Genomic DNA, 19,991 nt, shown 5'->3' with positions numbered 1-19,991 from the left:
CTTTATCAGGCAGGTGGTTTTAATGTGGCTGATCAGTGTGCAACACAATTAGTGACATTTATTAAGCTAATTACGCCACTATTTTGGTGTAAAAAAGTTGCACATTATGGCGCATCACTACACATGTACAGTCCCCTCTCTAATGCAAACAGTTGGGCACACATATTTTATCGTTATTTTATTATAAAATAACAATTTACAAAATAAATCAACTGAAACCACAAATACTGTATTTTTCTGATCATAAGACACCCTTTCAGCTTTAGAGAACTGCAGTTAGAAAATACATATTTTCTACCAACTAACTGGACCTCCCTGACTGGAGACTAGCAAGTCTTATACTCCAAAAATATTGTCATTACTTAAGAAATGTGTTTGTACAAGAATTAGGAATATTTATATACACAACTGTGTAAAATAGATAAATCAAAATGTACAAATGATTTTAAAAAATTGTTTTTGGGTGCTGTGTGAATTTATCACACAGCTAATAGAGAATGTAAACCTCTTAAGTGGTATTTCCTCAAAAGTGAAGGGTCATTGAAATGTTTGCACCTCTTTGACAAGTCCTATGACATCATTCATGATGTCAAACAGAAAATTATGACAGATTGATTTATACAGAGCCTTGATAATCCATGACTTTTGACCTTTGGAGACGTCCAATCCCTGTGTCATAGTACTTAATGCATTTCCACTTGAAGCATTTTTCACCAATTCCTTAACTCTACAGACATTTCTGTTGTGGTCAAGGGCTGCGAGTTGTGTCCGTGCTACCATAGAGTCCAGGAAGAAATGTAACGTCTTTGGACGATATTTAAGGCAAGTGGTATGGTAGATCTCTAACTCTCCAGTGTGACAGAGGAAGGAGACACGTTTTAGGTCCTTTAATAGACTGGTATTTTCTACTATTTTTTTGAGTTGTTCATGGGCAATTGAGTCTTTTTCCAACCAGTTTGCACTATTCACCACTTCTTCTGGTAGAGGTGGATGATGACACGCTTTACAGTCACTATCACCACCCCACTCATGAACATTGGTAACATGCTGAAGAACTGATTTCCATTTTTCAATTAACAAATCATGGTTTTTACAACAAGTGCAAGAACTCCACCAAATATGGTTCCTGATTGCCTCCACCCATTCATATATGATTTCACAGTCTTTATGTTTGGCTGCCATTAAAACTTCATTGCCAACTGATTTGGATAGGTGCCACAGATCTAACTGATGAATGATACCAGGATAATTGTTCTTCAGAAGTTCCTGAATAGCAACACTTCTGTCAGTAACAATCATCTTCACTTCAGCATTCAGAGTTTGGAGCTCACCCATAGACTTCTGAAATCCTATTTTTTCTAGGCCTTCCAATGTCACTTGTGGAATAACCGGCTGTACGGAAAACGAACAAATTTTCTTGCTGGCCACATCCATCATGGAGTATATAGAGTACCTGGCAGAAAACCCAGGATTGTCCAATTGTTGATCTCCTGCCAAGCAAAGTGGTCTTTCCTGGACACTTTGTATGACTGCTTTTTGTTCCTCCTTCCAGTGATGATTAATGGTAGGAAACAGGTACATAGACTGAGTTTTATAATAGGTACTTTTGTCTATTGATTTCAGATTCAGCAATTTAAACATATGTTGGGATTTTAGAAAACTTGAACCGCTAAATAGCACTGCGGCAGATAACAGAACATTTCCCATTGGTTGATATCCATGTCTTGGCTGGCTTTCCCATAGTAACCTTGTATGACCAGATCTGCAACGAACTTCTATAGACAAATAGGATCCAATGGTTTCTTTTCTGTATTGTGTAAGTGGTGACATACACTTTGTTTCTGACATACACGGGATCATCATTATCAGCTTTTTCAGACAGGATTCAAAAACAATATACTTTTCTTCTTCAACGGGATTCTCCACTGGTGAATCCAAGTCCTGGAACACAGGTTTTATGTCGTCTTCATCTTCTGCATCACTTGGAAGTAAGAATGATTCATCTTCATCCTCCCTCATTTCATTGATATAGAACGAGGAGTCATTAAGGTCTTCTAGTTCATCATCAGTCGGTATGGCAGATGTTTCCCAAGAAGTCAGATTTCTCCAACCTGGAGCCAATGGATAGCTTGGAATGGGTGACGTCCTTTCAATTTGGGGGTTTTGAGATAAAATATTACTCACTTTGTGTGCACTAGAAATTGGGAATTGATCCTCTTCTGTTTTTATATAGGGTTCTGTTTTCATTGTACTGATGTCAAATTCTGGTAATGTGTAGGTACTTTTAAAAGATTTTAGGGGAACAGCCTGCCCCACAGATTCACTTTCTTCTTTAATATGGATTGCTTGTTTGCTATCTGAAAAAGTAGGTGCATCCACTTCAGGATCTGACAATATTTCAACTTTAACTAAATCTAAATTAACGGGTTCTAAAATGTGAAGTGGATCATCGCCACAGTCACTTGACCTGGAAGGACTACAATCACTAAATCCTATATCTTCTGGGCTGGCAAGAGATACAGTTGAGTCTGAGTTATTATCATTGATTGGCTCATATGGAAGTATTAAGGTGCACATAATTTTACGATGTTTCCTATATATTTTAGTTTGTGTATGTACACTTCTTTTTCTGTGCATTGGATCAGTGGCAATACAGCAACTTTTTCTGTTTGTGAAGGAATCAGTGTTGACACCTTTGTCAACCATTAAAGGCTTTGGAATCAGATAAGATGGCTGAACCACTGGTGCGTTGCTTGATACAAAATAAAGTTTACCTGTATTAACAGTTGTTTGGCTCATAGATTGACTCAGCAAAACACTTGGGGCAATATTTTCCTCCAGCTTTCTTTTCTTTGATGGTGGCTGACAATCAGGGATTTTAAGTGGATTATTGACAACCGATATAGAAGATGGTGTCTGTGTCTTAGGGGTCACATTTCCAGAAACTGGAAGGACTGTCATGGAGCATGGCTTTGTTTCACCAAGAACAGAAGAGGGTGGTTTTTGCACAAATGTGACTGGGACTGAAGTATTATGCTGTAATTTAGCAGGTAGCTTCTCCAGTTTACTACCATGAGATGATGCTGTCAATTCTGAATTTACAGATGTACTCCGTTTAATAGACAGTGATGATGACAATGGTACTTCCAAAATGGAGGACGTAGAAGGTCCAGATACAGTTGACTGCTGATTTACATTTAATATGGCTGAATGCATATGCATGGCATCACTAGTTTTGATTGCAGTGGGTTGAGTGGTTACTAATGATGATGTGTTGCTAACTACCGAATTATTTTTTTGACTGATGCCACATGGTTGAAAAATAAGACGTTGAGGAACCACAGGAACTAAAGTCATTCGCTGGATGGTAGGTTGTAAAGATGGCTTTGGATGAATAACCTGAGGCTCGACCCGAAATATATGTACTGCAGAAGAAGATGGTTTTTGGTCATCAGTAGGTGTAGCAGAAAGGGTGTGTTGCTCACTAGAAGTACTAAATAAGTATCCTGACACTGTAGATTGTTTTATTTTATTAAAAATAGTAGGAACGGCATCCTTTTTTAAAATCCTCCGGTATCCATCATAGCGGTAACTGTCATTTGTGAAGTGTAAGGAACACATTCTATAAGTGTCATACACTTTTCCTAGATACACTTTCACAACCATGTCATCAAGGTCGACACCATATTGTCCAGTCTGATGCAGCCAAAGCTTGATTTTCTCAGGTTCTTTTGGAAAACCATGCAAAATTCTAGACGGATCACGCTTCTTCTCTGCATGACTGCAGCCACGCACCACACAGGATGGCATGATGAGATGCCTACATAAAAAGAAGAAATGTAAACCTTGAGAGACCAGAATATTTTAACATGGAATATGTTTTAAATCAGTAGAAATATTTTGAAGATTATATGAACATGTGATGTAACTGATGGGGAGGATGGTCCTCATTTCAAACCCAATGAAAATCATCTTACATAAAGAAAATTTAAAGGGACCATGCAAGATATATTGTTCCGCTCGTCCTTCAGGCAGCACTGAATGGGTTTGTGGCTCTGGTTCTAATTAGGACAGAATAAATAAATTAAATGCAACCAATCCTAGCCCAGCTGCTCTAATATAAACCCCCACCCCCAGAAAAAAGGAAGAGGCTGTCTGCCTTTTTTCATCAGGTGTCTGTGCTCCCTCCGGTCTGCATAGAGGCGCTGCTGTCCTAGGAGGTTGTAGTACTGTCTGAGCATACAGTAGCCTATATTGCCAAGAGATCCTTGTACACGCCTGTGGAGTGTGCATGCATTGTGAGACCTGCCTTAGCCCTGCTGGTGGCCGCACTTGAGCTTTGCTTCCAGCCCAATGCGTGATTTGAGAAGTTATCATGAGATTTCGCCCGCTATGCCATCGGCGTCTAATATTACGATCTGCGCAGGCACAGCGTAGTTCAGACCCTGGCAGCCTATTTAAACTGTACCTTGCAGTGACTCTCCTACACTTGACGGGCAGCTGAGTCCTGCAGACATTAAGTTACCTTATTGCAGCCTTTCTCCTAGCCGTATACTCTCCTGTCTGGACGAACAGTTAGGCTGAGTTCACACGAGCGTGACAGATTTGGTCCGGATGCGTTCAGGGTGCGTTCAGTTAAACTCGCACCATTTTGCAAGCAAGTTCAGTCAGTTTTGGCTGCAATTGCGTTTAGTTGTTCAGTTTTTTCCGCGCGGGTGCAATGCGTTTTGATGCGTTTTTCACGCGCGTGATAAAAAAACTGAAGATTTACAAACAACATCTCCTAGCAACCATCAGTGAAAAACGCATTGCATCCGCACTTGCTTGCAGATCCAATGCGTTATGAACGCAGCCCCATTCACTTCTATGGAGCCAGGGCTGCGTTAAAAACGCAGAATATAGAGCATGCTGCGATTTTAAAGCATTGCAGAAGTGATGCATGAAAAAAAACGCTCATGTGCACAGCCCCATTGAAATGAATGGGTCAGGATTCAGTGCAGGTGCAATGCGTTCACCTACTGCATTGCACCCGCGCGGAAATCTCGCCCGTGTGAACTCAGCCTAAGGCCCCTTTCACATGAGAGAGTCTTATGCATCGAACTCACAGTGCGTGGCAGCGAGATCACCTGTCCTGACCTCCCAGCACTGGCGGGGATGCATAGCATTATATGGATTTATGATGCTATGTAACCCTTACAGTTCTGGAATGTATTGGATAACACTGACAGCATTATGCAAGTGTTATCCAGTACATTCCAGACCTACAGACGTGGACAAAATTGTTGGTACCCTTTGGTCAATGAAAGAAAAAGTCACAATGGTCACAGAAATAACTTTAATCTGACAAAAGTAATAATAAATTAAAATTCTATAAATGTTAACCAATGAAAGTCAGACATTGTTTTTCAACCATGCTTCAACAGAATTATGTAAAAAAATAAACTCATGAAACAGGCATGGACAAAAATGATGGTACCCCTAGAAAACACAGAACATAATGTGACCAAAGGGACATGTTAATTCAAGGTGTGTCCACTAATTAGCATCACAGGTGTCTACAACCTTGTAATCAGCCATTGGGCCTATATATATGGCTCCAGGTAATCACTGTGTTGTTTGGTGATATGGTGTGTACCACACTCGACATGGACCAGAGGAAGCAAAGGAAAGAGCTGTCTCAAGAGATCAGAAAGAAAATTATAGACAAGCATGTTAAAGGTAAAGGCTATAAGACCATCTCCAAGCAACTAGATGTTCCTGTGAGTACAGTTGCACATATTATTCATAGGTTTAAGATCCATGGGACTGTAGCCAACCTCCCTGGACGTGGCCGCAGGAGGAAAATTGATGACAAATCTAAGAGACGAATAATCCGAATGGTAACAAAAGAGCCTAGAAAGACTTCTAAAGAGATTCAAGGTGAACTTCATGCTCAAGGAACATCAGTGTCAGATCGCACCATCCGTCGTTGTTTGAGCCAAAGTGGACTACATGGGAGACGACCAAGGAGGACACCATTGTTGAAAACGAATCATAAAAAAGCAAGACTGGAATATGCCAAACTACATGTTGACAAGCCACAAAGCTTCTGGGAGAATGTCCTGTGGACAGATGAGACAAAAATCGAAGTTTTTGCCAAGGCACATCAGCTGTATGTTCACAGACGAAAAAATGAAGCATATCAAGAAAAGAACACTGTCCCTACTGTGAAACATGGAGGAGGCTCTGTTATGTTCTGGGGCTGCTTTGCTGCGTCTGGCACAGGATGTCTTGAATCTGTGCAGGGTACAATGAAATCTCAAGACTATCAAGGAATTCTAGAGAGAAATGTACTAGCCAGTGTCAGAAAGCTTGGTCTCAGTCGCAGGTCATGGGTCTTGCAACAGGACAATGACCCAAAACACACCGCTAAAAACACCCAAGAATGGCTAAGAGGAAAAAATTGGACTATTCTAAAGTGGCCTTCTATGAGCCCTGACCTCAATCCTATTGAGCATCTTTGGAAGGAGCTGAAACATGCAGTCTGGAAAAGGCACCCTTCAAACCGGACACAACTGGAGCAGTTTGCTCATGAGGAGTGGGCCAAAATACCTGCTGAGAGGTGCAGATGTCTCATTGACAGTTACAGGAAGCGTTTGATTGCAGTGATTGCCTCAAAAGGTTGCGCAACAAAATATTAAGTTAGGGGTACCATCATTTTTGTCCATGCCTGTTTCATGAGTTTATTTTTTTACATAATTCTGTTGAAGCATGGTTGAAAAACAATGTCTGACTTTCATTGGTTAACATTTATAGAATTTTAATTTATTATTACTTTTGTCAGATTAAAGTTATTTCTGTGACCATTGTGACTTTTTCTTTCATTGACCAAAGGGTACCAACAATTTTGTCCACGTCTGTATAAGGGTTACATAGCAATGCATGGGACTCGCTTTCCTGAAAGGGGCCTAATGTCTTTTTCTGTTTCAGATGGCCAGCATTTCTCCTCAGTAGAAATGGAGAAAGAAAATCAAGGCACAGGCTGTGTTCTGAATGCCAACAGCCCTTACCTGACGATGAATCTAATGACACCTGTAACCAGTGTACCAAGTGTACTTCAGGATTCCTTCAATGGTTCCAGGGAAAATGAAATAAAACGTTTGATAAAATTCAGGAAAAAAAGAAAGAAACATAAAAAACATCACAAGAAACAAAGACGTCAGAAACGCAAGTCTTCGTCCTCCTCTTTTGCTTCTTTGGATATCCAGGTTCTCTCTGAGAGAGAAGTTTTTTTAATGGAGATTTTGATCAGGATATTTCAGAAATTTTTTTGTTTTTCATAAAGATAAAGCTTTTAAGTTAGTTAGTGCAGTTAAAAGTGTAAGAAAAAAGACGAATCCCTTAATGAAACCATCAATAAGGACACTTTTTTTTTATTTTCCTCCAAAAAAGGCAAAGGTTGTCCCCAGCTATCCAGATATTAAAGTATTATCTTAACAAAGTTGGGCTAAACCAGATTAAAAAAAATGATTTTGCATCAAGGTTTCATGCTATGTATAAAGTGGACCCCAAGGAGTCAGAAGAATAGGAATCATCACTAAAAGTCGATATTCCAGTAGCCAAATTAGCAAAAAGGCAGTGTTTTCTGTTGAATCCTCTCTGTTGAAGAAAAGTGGATTCTCTTCTACGTAGAAATTAGCAACTGTCCTCCTCTTTCTGTAAAGCATTGCTTGCTACGGTGCCAGCTGCAGTAACTCTCAGGCTCTGGCTCAGCCAAATATGAAGAGACCTTATGGACGGTACCCCAAAGGAGCAGATTTTTGAAGATCTTTCTTTCTTGAAATTAGCCAGTGAATTCCTCTGTGATTTTTCCCTTGGATATGTTGAGACTATCGGCTAAGAATATAATGTTCTCCAACTCATCTCGCCGAGCCCTGTGGATTAAATCCTGGAAGGGTGATGTATCTTCTAAGAACCATTTCTGTGCTCTACCATTCTTTCACTCAAGCCTGTTTGGAAAAGAATGAAAAGGAATCTTAAAGGAACTTAGTAAAGATACAGGGAATTTGTTTCCTCAACTTCCTAAACAGAAAACTCAAAATTTTTCTAACCAGAGACGTGGAGGTAGAAGATTTTTTTTCGTTCCAGTAGAGGAAGCAGACAACCATGACTCTGAAGGGAAGATTTCAATTCTTTCACCACCAAGAAAAAATGAGAAGAAGGAATTCTCAAGCCAGAGTAACCCTGCACCAGGTAGGCACCAGGCTGGCAGGACATCACCTACATTGGCTCAATGATACTTCAGATACCTCGGTACAGTCAAAAATAAGAGATGGTTACTCTCTGGAATTTGTCTGCTTCCAGACAAATTCGTGTCAGTGTCCTCAACAAAGCCACATGTCTGGGATCAACTAATAGAATTTCTTCAAAAAGAAGCTCTGGAAGAAGTTCCAAAAGGGGAGAAAGGACAAGGAGTATACTCTCCTGTACTCTCTGTTCCAAAACAAAATGGCATTTCATAATGGACATTTACAACCGAAACAGATTCCTCAAGAAGGACTCCATAAAATCCGCCATTACAATACTTCAAGGTGGCATCGTCTTTTAAAAAAAACAACAACTTTTGGACTCCTATTTGCACTTGCCAATAAGAAAAAAATACAGGAAGTTCCTATGTAGGTAGCGATCTGTCACCAGTTCAGAATACTACACTAACAATTCACCTGTCTCCCCTTCGGAATCACTTCAGCTCCACAAGTCTTTACCAAGTTCTCATTCATGGCACTTTCCACATTGAGACTCCAAGGAATACAAATACTTATGTACCTCGATGACTGGCTACTAATCGCAGACTCCCAAGATCACTTGTGTCACCAGATTGTAGAAACAGTTCGATTTCTACAGCATTATGGTCACCTTCACTGGGGGAGCAGCAGACTGTTGGCTGTTCCATCAGCCCTGTAAACCCACCTTAAAGTTACAATTTGCAGCTATTAATTCTCTGTATAATAATAAATTCTCTGACCAACCATTTATCAATTTTTTTTTTAAGTGGTCAACAATCTGCGACCACACATCAGACCTCGTCGCCTGCAATGGGACTTGTCTTTGGTGCTGGATTACCTGTCGGGTCCTCCGTTTGAGCCACTAGACAAAGCTATGCTCAGAGACCTGTCACAAAAAGATAGAAACATAGAATGTGTCGGCAGATAAGAACCATTTGGCCCATCTAGTCTGCCCAATATATCTGAATCCTATGAATAGTCCCTGGCCCTATCTTATATAAAGGATAGCCTTATGCCTATCCCATGCATGCTTAAACTCATTCACTGTATTTGCCGCTACCACTTCTGCAGGAAGGCTATTCCATGCATCCACTACTCTCTCAGTAAAGTAATACTTCCTTATATTACTTTTAAACCTTTGCCCCTCTAATTTAAAACTGTGTCCTCTTGTGGTAGTTTTTCTTCTTTTAAATATGCTCTCCTCCTTTACCGAGTTGATTCCCTTTATGTATTTAAAAGTTTCTATCATATCCCCTCGGTCTCTTCTTTCTTCCAAGCTATACATATTAAGGTCTTTTAACCTTTCCTGGTAAGTTTTATCCTGCAATCCATGGACCAGTTTAGTAGCTCTTCTCTGAATTCTCTCTAGAGTATCTATATCCTTCTGGAGATATGGCCTCCAGTACTGCGCACAATACTCCAAGTGAGGTCTCACCAGTGATCTGTACAGCGGCATAAGCACTTCACTCTTTCTACTGCTTATACCTCTCCCTATACATCCAAGCATTCTGCTGGCATTTCGTGCTGCTTTATTACATTGTCTTCCCACCTTTAAGTCTTCTGAAATAATTACTCCTAAATCCCTTTCCTCAGATACTGAGGTCAGGACTGTGTCAAATATTCTATATTCTGCCCTTGGGTTTTTACGCCCCAGGTGCATTATCTTGCACTTATCCACATTAAATTTTAGTTGCCAGAGTTCTGACCATTCTTCTAGTTTTCCTAAATCCTTTTCCATTTGGCGTTTCCCTCCAGGAACATCAACCCTGTTACATATCTTTGTGTCATCAGCAAAAAGACAAACCTTACCATCGAGGCCTTTTGCAATATCACTTATGAAGATATTAAACAAAATTGGTCCCAGTACAGATCCCTGTGGAATCCCACTGGTAACATGACCTTGTTTTGAATGTTCTCCATTGACTACAACCCTCTGTTGTCTGTCACTCAGCCACTGCCTAATCCACTCAACAATATGGGAGTCCATGCTCAATGACTGCAGTTTATTGATAAGTCTTCTATGTGGGACAGTGTCAAAAGCCTTACTAAAATCTAGATATGCGATGTCTACTGCACCTCCACCGTCTATTATTTTAGTCACCCAGTCAAAAAATCTTTAAGATTTGTTTGACATGATCTCCCTGAAGTAAACCCATGCTGTTTTTCATCTTGCAATCCATGGGATTTTAGATGTTCCACAATCCTATCCTTTAATAGGGTTTCCATTAATTTGCCTACTATTGATGTCAGACTCACTGGTCTATAGTTGCTCGATTCCTCCTTACTACCTTTCTTGTGAATGGGCACGACATTTGCCAATTTCCAATCTTCCGGGACGACTCCTGTTACTAATGATTGGTTAAATAAATCTTTCCACATATCTTCCTAGTAGGTATATCTACAGCAAGAAGATTCTCGGAACTCCAGGCACTTTTCTGTAGACTGCACGTTCGTCCAGACTGTATAATTTACAGGACTGTCCCGTCATTCTTTCCAAAAGTCAACTCAGTGGCAAATCTTACTCAAGAGTTTTTCTTGCCAGCATTATTTCCGGAACCTCAAACAAACCAACAGGAAGTGCTACATTTTCTGAAAAAACATTTGTTCGACATCATCCTTCAGAAAAGAAAAATCTTTGTTTCTGCAGTTCCAAGGTCCCAGAACGGGACTGAAAGCCCGTAAAGCGACTTTGCAAGATGAATAATGGTGGTCATCTCAGCAACCTATAAAGCATCACCGTTACAAAAAAAGCCACACTCCACAAGATTCACTGCTGCCCAGTGCTCCACACTAAAAAAAATACCTAGTAGCCATTGGCTCCTGAACTGAAAAATTTAGGAGCCAAATCAAATTTTTAGTCGCCAAATCGAAACCGAATCAAAATTTTGGTATCGTGACAACGCTACGCCGATCAGATCGGCATAGGGTTGTTTTGATACCAAAATTTTGATTCGCTTTCGTCACCATAAAAAGTATTGCGATACTCAATACCGCGCAAAAAAAAAACAACACCAAAAAAAGCCGCGTGCATTTCGCATTTTATGAAACATTCGGCCCATAATAGAACAGTCCTATCCTATTTTTTGGGGTGACAAGGTGACTAAAAAATGGCGAATGCTCACCGCATAGGAGACATTTTTTAATAATTGAATAGTTTGGACAGCGCTATGTAATATGTTTATTTATTTATTGTTTATATATTTTATATGTAAAATTGGGAAAGGGGGGATTTAAACTTAATATTTTAGGGTACTTTCACACTAGTGTTTTTCTTTTCCGGCATAGAGTTCCGTCACAGGGGCTCTATACCGGAAAAGAACTGATCAGGCATATCCCTATGCATTCTGAATAGAGAGTAATCCGTTCAGGATGCATCAGGAGGTCTTCAGTTCAGTCATTTTGACTGATCAGGCAAAAGATAAAACTGCAGCATGCTACGGTTTTATCTCAGACGGAAAAAAACTGAAGATTTGCCTGAATGCCGGATCCAGCATTTTTTCCCATAGGAATGTATTAGTGCCGGATCTGGCATTCAAAATACCGGAATGCACCCGCACTAAATCCGGACCCATTCACTTCTATAGGGCTGTGCACATGAGCGGTGATTTTCACACATCACTTGTGCGTTGCGTGAAAATCGCAGCATGCTCTATGTTGTGCGTTTTTCACGCAACGCAGGCCCCATAGAAGTGAATGGGGCTGCGTGAAAATCGCAAGCAAGTGCGGATGCGGTGCGATTTTCACTCTTGGTTGCTAGGATGAAAGTCTATTCACTGTATTATTTTTCCTTATAACATGGTTATAAGGGAAAATAATAGCATTCTTTAATACAGAATGCTTAGTAGAAGGTCAATATAATAAACATTGGTGGCGCAGTGCGCCCCCCAACACCCCAGTATGATAAACATTGGTGGCGCAGTGTGCCTTCCTAATATAATAAACATTGGTGGCGCAGTGTGCCCCCCTCAATATAATAAACATTGGTGGCGCAGTGCGCACCCCCCCAACACCCTAGTATAGTAAACATTGGTGGCGCAGTGTGCCCCCCTCAATATAATAAACATTACCCCCCCAACACCCCAGTATAATAAACATTGGGGGGCGCAGTGTGCCCCCCCTCAATATAATAAACATTGGTGGCGCAGTGCGCTCCCCCCCAACACCCGAGGATAGTAAACATTGGTGGCGCAGTGTGCCCCCCTCAATATAATAAACATTACCCCCCCAACACCCCAGTATAATAAACATTGGGGGGCGCAGTGTGCCCCCCTCAATATAATAAACATTGGTGGCGCAGTGTGCACCCCCCCAACACCCCAGTATAATAAACATTGGTGGCGCAGTGTGCCCCCCCCCCCCCCCTCAATATAATGAACATTGGTGGCGCAGTGGGGAGTGCCAATGAGGGTTAAAAAATAAAAATTAACTCACCTCCTCCAATTGATCATCTCCTGTTCTTTCTTCAGGACCTGTCAAAGGACCTGTGGTGACATCACTGTGCTCATCACATGATACATCACATGATTCATCACCATGGTAATGGACCATGTGATGAGCTCAGTGACATCACCACAGGTCCTGAAGACAGAACAGGAGACCGACAGCTACGCGATCAACTGGAGGAGGTGAGTTAATTTTTTAAAGTTATTTTTTAACCCTCATTGGCACTTCCCACTGAGCCACCAATGTTTCTTATACTGGGGTGTTGGGAGGGGGCACACTGTGCCACCAATGTTTCTTATACTGGGGTGTTGGGAGGGGGCACACTGTGCCACCAATGTTTCTTATACTGGGGTGTTGGGAGGGGGCACACTGCCACCAATGTTTCTTATACTGGGGTGTTGGGGGGGGCACACTGCCACCAATGTTTCTTATACTGGGGTGTTGGGGGGGCACACTGTGCCACCAATGTTTCTTATACTGGGGTGTTGGGGGGGGGCACACTGTGCCACCAATGTTTCTTATACTGGGGTGTTGGGGAGCACGCTGTGCCACCAATGTTTCTTATACTGGGGTGTTGGGGGCACACTGTACAGGGAGTCTAAGAAAGAATCGAATGAGTCACAAGTCGGATCTTTAGTTCTTTTCACCTGTGACTCATCCGATTCTTTCTCCCTGTACTTGTCAGTGACTCAGAGCTGCTAGTGCTTGCCTTGCCTCAGCTCTGATTGGTTGGTGGGCGGGGAGGGGAGGGGCTGGCAGAAGCAGCCTCCACTCTAGGATCAGATTACACTGCTCCCGAGCCCCTCCCCTCCCTGCTGCCAGCGTCTCTGTGTGCTGTGACCGAGCTGACTCAGACTGAGGAGAACATCGGCGGCAGAGAACGATCAGCTCCTGTGCCCGTCGCTGTTCTACTGCAGAGCTGCCGCGGAGGGTCTAGTCGCAAATGGCGACAAGACTAAAAAGTCTTGTCGCCATTTGTAAATTCTTAGTCGCATTGGCGACCATTTTGGTCGCCATCTGGAGCCCTGCTGCCTCCTGGGCAGAATTGCTTGCTTTCTCTGGATCAGAACTGTCAATCAGCCTCTTGGATATCATCCAATACCTTTGCCAAAAACTCTATAGGCTGGACATCTCTTGTGCAGGTTCAGCCTTTGACATTGCAGTCCTGTCCTGCGCTGGTGTTCCAAATAGCTACCCCTGAATTCCTACCTAAATCCCATTCAGTGCTGCCTGAAGGACAAGAGGAACTTGTTTGTTTTGTTCCTTTTTGTTTGTTCCTCAATATTTGCTTCTTCTGTCCTAATTAGAACCGGAGCTGCAAACCCATTCAGTGTTGCCTTTGGACCTCAAGGAACAAATATTTTCAGGTAAGCAAAATCTAGATGTTCACTGCTTTTAGATGATCGACATAGAATGATAGTCTTTTGTAAGGCAGGCAATGCTGGTGAAATGAACATTTGGGCCTAATTCAGACAAAGCTATTATAGTGCAGATTGAGTGTTTTTTCTTTAGCAAAAACATGAGTGGCATAAGGGAAGGAGATGTATAAAGAACACATTTTGACAAAATAAAGCCCATACAAAAACCAAAACTGTGTGAATCCTTTCTGAACATCCCTCATGCTAATGGTTTCCCCCTATTCTAACTTTTATGGGGTTGTCCAGGATTTTACTATAGATGGCCTATCCTCAGCTACATCTGATCACTCACAAGTCAATATAAAATTTCTGCAATGTTGGGTCGGGCTTGTGGTTGTTACAAGGTCGTCAGCAATATGTTTCCACGATGATAACCTTATTAGAATGCTGCATATTTAGGCCAGGGATATACCCAGACTTTCTGTACTGACAGTTTGTAAATAGAAGTACAGCTGCAGTCCAGAAGAATACAGTGGTTTGTCTGAGGACTGCAGCTGTCGCACGATAATTAAAAGGGAAAAAAAATTGTATACCCTCCAAAACTTGCACCCTCGGCTCAAACATGCATGTTTGTTACAGGAAATCCACAATCGAAGCCAGCAAGATAATCATGGACATGGGGAAGCAAACAGGCCAGTCAAAGCCTCTCCTCTCCTTTCCAAGCTTCTATGGAACACCAAAATTGCATCCAATAGTGAAGTACCGTCATACAGATTGGAGTAGAAAATGGTTTTATTATACTCACAATGTACAAGTATATACAGGCAGTATACAATGGTGATTGATTCATTGTATACTGCCTGTATATACTTGTACATGGTGAGTATAATAAAACCATTTTCTACTCCAATCTGTATGACGGTACTTCACTATTGGATGCAATTTTGGTGTTCCATAGAAGCTTGGAAAGGAGAGGAGAGGCTTTGACTGGCCTGTTTGCTTCCCCATGTCCGTGATTATCTTGCTGGCTTCGATTGTGGATTTCCTGTGACTTCTGAGGCAGCGCGGTCCAATCAAAAGAAACGCTTTCACCTGTGTGAACTGTACCCACTTCACCATTGGGACCTGCGACGCCACTAAGCAACGTACTTTTTTGAGGCTTATTTATTATTTATAAAATGCATGTTTGTTAAATGGTAAAAAGAGGGGCAACCTGCTGTTAGAACCCTCTACAGCAACTTAAAGGGACACAGCAACTTTATAATCATCTGTCAATCACCTTCCTTTATGCCCAAGGGGCGTTTTTTCTCCCACCTTTGTGCCCAGCCGCGCCCCAACTGTCGTTTCCTAGCGCCCCCTTTGGCATAAAGGAAGGTGACTGACAGATGATTATAAAGTTGTTTTTACATGGTTTAAAATGCGGACAGGGGGTACTCTTATGTGATTGGAATACACTTTAATAGACCTATGACTGCATAAGAAATAACTAATAATGTTTATCGGGCCTGTCAGTGTCCCTTTAAAGACGCTGTCCAGGATTCTGATCTTGATGACGCATCCTTATTACATGCCATCAATATCAAAAGGAGTATCTGTTCTGGAGTAGCTCCAGCACAGGAACTATACTGCTCCGTTCATTCACTTCAATGGGAGCAGCACTACTCTAACCAGCTCACTTCCAGCACCAGAGTTACTCCGGAACAGCTGACTGGGAGTGGGGACTGCTGGGTGTCAGTCCCCCCACTAATTTGATATTGATGGCCTATCAAAGATATGGCGTGTAATTTATGGACATCTTAAAGGGGCTGTGCAGGATAGGTCATCAATATCAGATTGGTGCTGGTCCAATTCCTGGCCGATCAGCTGTTTGAAGAGATAGCGGTGCTTGAGCAAGCAGTTTTCGCTTCAAAATTACCTGTACATTGTCTGGTACCCAAAGAACAGATGCAGCAAATGTCAGCTATAAAAGGGGTTCTCCACGTGTTTTATAATGCCATTTCTTTAGTTAATATTTACCCATCCCTCTATTCTCAGATGTCACTGTCCCTACTGCACTCTTACAGGCTACAGACTCCTCTGCTTGGGTCCCGACCGGATGTGTGTGTTTCTCTTCCTGTTCAGCTGCATTTTCGGTTATGATCAGGATCTGGGTGGAAGAGCCCACAGCCTGTGTAAGTGCAGCGGAAAATGTGCCATCAGTGGAGTAAGGGCCAGGTAAGTATTTCCTGTGCATAGAGAGAGACCAGGTGTGGATCTTCTCAGGAATGGTTCCCAGTGCCCCCCTGAAAAAAATAAAAGGACGGAAGGCTTCCATCCTAACTCTGTGACCGAATGGAGAGGAAAGGGGAGGGGGGAGGAGGGAATGAAAGGGGGGAGGGATGGAGGGTGCAGATAATACTCGCCTAATCCAGAGTAATCACCCCATCTTCATCCTCTTCTCTTCACCCCTCCTCAGAGTTCAGCAGCTAGCACATGAAGTGGCGGGAGACTGGAATGGCGGGGGGGTCTCGCCGGATCCAGGTGACCCTTAGGCTGGCAGGAAGCTGGGCTGCTCTGGTCCACCTTTTCTTCTTGGGGGAGGTCGGGCGGTGAGGGAATCCGACACTGGCCTTGCTCCCGGGGTAGACAGAAGGGCTAGGCGCCTCTGTTTCCCCTACCTAAAAGGGAAAAAAGAAAAAATAACAAAAGGAAGCCGCTCTGCAAGCAGGGAGGTCTGCCTCCTACGACACTAAGCTTAAAACTGATATGCTCTCTCCAGGCTGGAGGGGGTATAGCCGGCAGGGGAGGAGCTATCACTTTTCAGTCTAGTGGCACCAGCAGCTATCCCCACGGTCTTGTGTCCCCCAATGATACAAGCGGAAAAAAAAAAGGGCTGGTTTTTTTTCCCCCGTCACGCCATTTGCTGTATGCCATTAATATTGTTATATTTTAATAGTATGGGAATTTTCGCATGCGGCGATGCCCATGATGTTTATTTTTTTATTGGTTAAGTATTTTTATTTTAAGGAAGGGGATGATTTGAAATTTTAGGTTTTTAAAAAAAAAAATTATATTTGTAAAAACTTTTTTTTAAGTCACCTAGGGTGACAGTAACTGGCAATCATTCGATTGCCATAGTATTCAGTCATGGCTAAATAGCCATCATTGAAGACTTCATTTGCACTATATCAATACAAGGTTGCCACCTAGTGGCCCGTATTGCTCTATACATTAACTCTGAAGCCTGCTTGAGGCTTCGGTCAATTAGCGCAAGGTAACAGGTTCCCCCATCTCAGCGGGGGAACGCTATTACTGGACCGGAAGCGCTAGACTTCTGGTTCCGGTCTGCGCAGATGCCGTGGTCACATTTCACCACGGCATCTGAAAGGTACGATATATGCAATCAGCCTTATGGCTAATCGCATACATGTGCCGCGGGTCTACTCTCTGCTATTTAAAATAGCAGAGACCCCGCGGCTAAGGCTCCCGCTACACGCGGGCGCCATGTTTAGGAATCAGATACATGACATACAGCTACGTCATGGGTCCTTATGGGGTAAAAGGGTTTCTGTCACCTGAAAAATGGGTATTAAGCTGTCTGACTCACTGCGTCTGCGCCGAATACTGAATGGCACGAGATTTACACTGCAGACAGGGCCGGAGGTAGGAGACCAACGGTGCCCGGCCCTGTCAATCTAGTGTAGCAGGGTGTGGCCAGAGGTTGGACAATGGAGCCTCTAGGAGCAGGGGCAACGCCCCCCTGCACCTAGAGGCTAATTACCATATTATACAAGTTTGTTTTTCTTAATAACGGCGGCAGGCAGTGAGATGGCGCTAATATTTTCAGCTGACATTAGCACATCGCTAATGTCAGTCAGCTTAATACCCATTTTTCAGGTGACAGAAACCCTTTAGGCCCCCTGCACACGGCCGTGTTTCACAGCCGTGAGCGGTCCGTGGAACCGCGGCCTGGATCCCTCCTGAGAGCAGGAGCGCACGGCGTCATTGGTTGCTATGACGCCGTGCGCTCCCTGCTGCCGCCGCAATACAGTAATACACTGGTATGATCTATACCAGTGTATTACTGTACTGTGCCGGCAGCAGGGAGCGCACGGCGTCATAGCAACCAATGACGCCGTGCGCTCCTGCTCTCTGGAGGGATCCAGGCCGCGGTTCCACGGACCGCTCACGGCTGTGTGCAGGGGGCCTTAAAGGGATTCTGTCACCTCGTTTTACCGTATAGAGATGCAGACGTGCACGGCTAGATCGCCGCTAGCATGTCCGCAATATACCTGTCCCATAAAGCAGTGTCCTTTTATTTTGTTTAAAAAATTATTTTAGAGATATGTAAATGAGCCTAGTAAGGTGCCCAAGGGGCTGTACTTACCCTTATGGTGCCCAGCCATGCCCCCCTGTGAAGGAGCCCAGCTCCGCCTGTGTCCTCCGAATCTCCTCCTTGCTCACAGTTAGATCGCGCATGCGCAGTTCCTTCCCTGAGGCTGATGCCAGCACAGGGAAGGAACACTATACCGACACTGCGCATCGCATGAGTACGGCAATCTAACTGTGATGAAAGGAGGAGATTCGGAGGACGCAGGCGGTGCTGGGCTCCTTCACAGGGGGGCGTGGCTGGGCACCAAGAAGGTTAGTATAGCCCCTGGGCACCTTACCAGGCTCATTTCCATATCTCTAAAATCATTTTTTAAACTCAATAAAAGGACACCGCTTTATGGGACCGGTATATTGCGGACATGCTAGCGGCGATCTAGCCGTGCATATCCGCAGCTCTATAGGGTAAAAGGAGGTGACAGAATCCCTTTAAAGTCTCTGAAAACACCTTTAACTTTGGCTACATGATAAATACCATTTGCTGGAGACAATCCCTTTAAGGCTCTGTTTGAATCTGAGGGGAAAGTAGTGCTACCTGTACTGCAATTGTCCTAGTCACTGGGCTGTCAGCACTTGTGGTGTCCATCTGGGTCAGAGCTGGCTCTGCATTGTGCTTACAGTTTTTTTACTTTCTATTAATGTTTCACATTTCTATTACTTTAGGAAAACGTTCACTTTCCCCCAGCCCAGTAATAACACGGGAATGTATCCATGCCTCATACTCCTCACCCTAGTCTGCACCACAACACAATCACTTCTCACCCCTATCACGACATGAATGGACAGTAGAGTGAACCGTGACATACATGAGAACGTATCACCCCGTCATCCCGCCAGTTACCTCAGCACACTGCGCCGCCTATACCCGCTTCATCTTCTATGACGTCATCAGCCGGCGACCTGGTGGTGGCGCTGTGCAAGTGACGTCACGCTGGGAAGATGGCGGATCGGCGGAGGTTTCTGGCCGGGTTTTCGGCAGGTGAGGGCGGCTCAGCAATCACCCCACGTGCGGTGGATGAAGTGCATGGTAGGGAATGAGGAATCCCTGCTGGAAGGTGATGCTTGAAGTCTTACCGTTCACAGTTTGGCCTCCACCGAGCAGCAGCTTTTCACGATTGCATCTGTAATTGAAAGAGACTGCAATGTGACATCCAAGAGTTGGCCTTGCCAGCAATCTGTGCAGATCACAATGTTATTGAATGATGGCACTGATGCAAATAATAGTGTTATCAAATGCATTGTCCTAAATAAATAAAAATGATCAATAAAGTATTACATGAGACAGTATGAGAGATCCTCGTCTTTCTTTCTTCAAAGGTGGGAACGTATCCCGGCACAAACATGGAGAAAACACTTTTAGGGCTCATGCCTGCAGCCCGCAAACAGTAGGTCCGCAATATACGAGCACCATCGGTTTGTGCACTGTATCACGGATGCGGACCCATTCTCTTGAATGGGTCTGCAATCCAGAGTGAGCGGTGTGAAACGGAAGCACTACATGTTCTATTTTTTTGCGGTGCAGACGGATCACGGACCCATTCAAGTTGAATGGGTCTGG

The 19,991-nt window shown here is 43.3% G+C and overlaps 1 protein-coding gene across 3 annotated transcripts; it reads right to left on the bottom strand.

Moving 5' to 3' along the window:
* Positions 1–253: 253 nt before the first annotated feature.
* Positions 254–19,331, bottom strand: LOC122920531. 3 transcript variants are annotated; one of them, XM_044270106.1, is made up of 3 exons: positions 19,275–19,331; positions 16,468–16,722; positions 254–3,820 (listed from the first exon to the last, which is right to left on the bottom strand). In XM_044270106.1, exon 3 carries the CDS (start codon positions 3,808–3,810, stop codon positions 538–540), a length of 3,273 nt encoding a protein of 1,090 aa, XP_044126041.1. In that variant the 5' UTR covers positions 3,811–3,820; positions 16,468–16,722; positions 19,275–19,331; the 3' UTR covers positions 254–537. The 3 variants fall into 3 exon arrangements, with proteins under 3 accessions (XP_044126041.1, XP_044126042.1, XP_044126043.1); XM_044270107.1 differs by having other exon boundaries at positions 19,240–19,291; XM_044270108.1 differs by lacking the exon at positions 19,275–19,331 and adding an exon at positions 19,196–19,267.
* Positions 19,332–19,991: the final 660 nt, after the last annotated feature.

This window comes from Bufo gargarizans, chromosome 10 (genome assembly GCF_014858855.1).
Source record: "Bufo gargarizans isolate SCDJY-AF-19 chromosome 10, ASM1485885v1, whole genome shotgun sequence".
Classification (NCBI taxonomy): domain Eukaryota; kingdom Metazoa; phylum Chordata; class Amphibia; order Anura; family Bufonidae; genus Bufo; species Bufo gargarizans.
The sequence above is the reverse complement of the archived record's forward strand: the minus strand, read 5'-3'. Positions and strand labels throughout refer to the sequence as shown.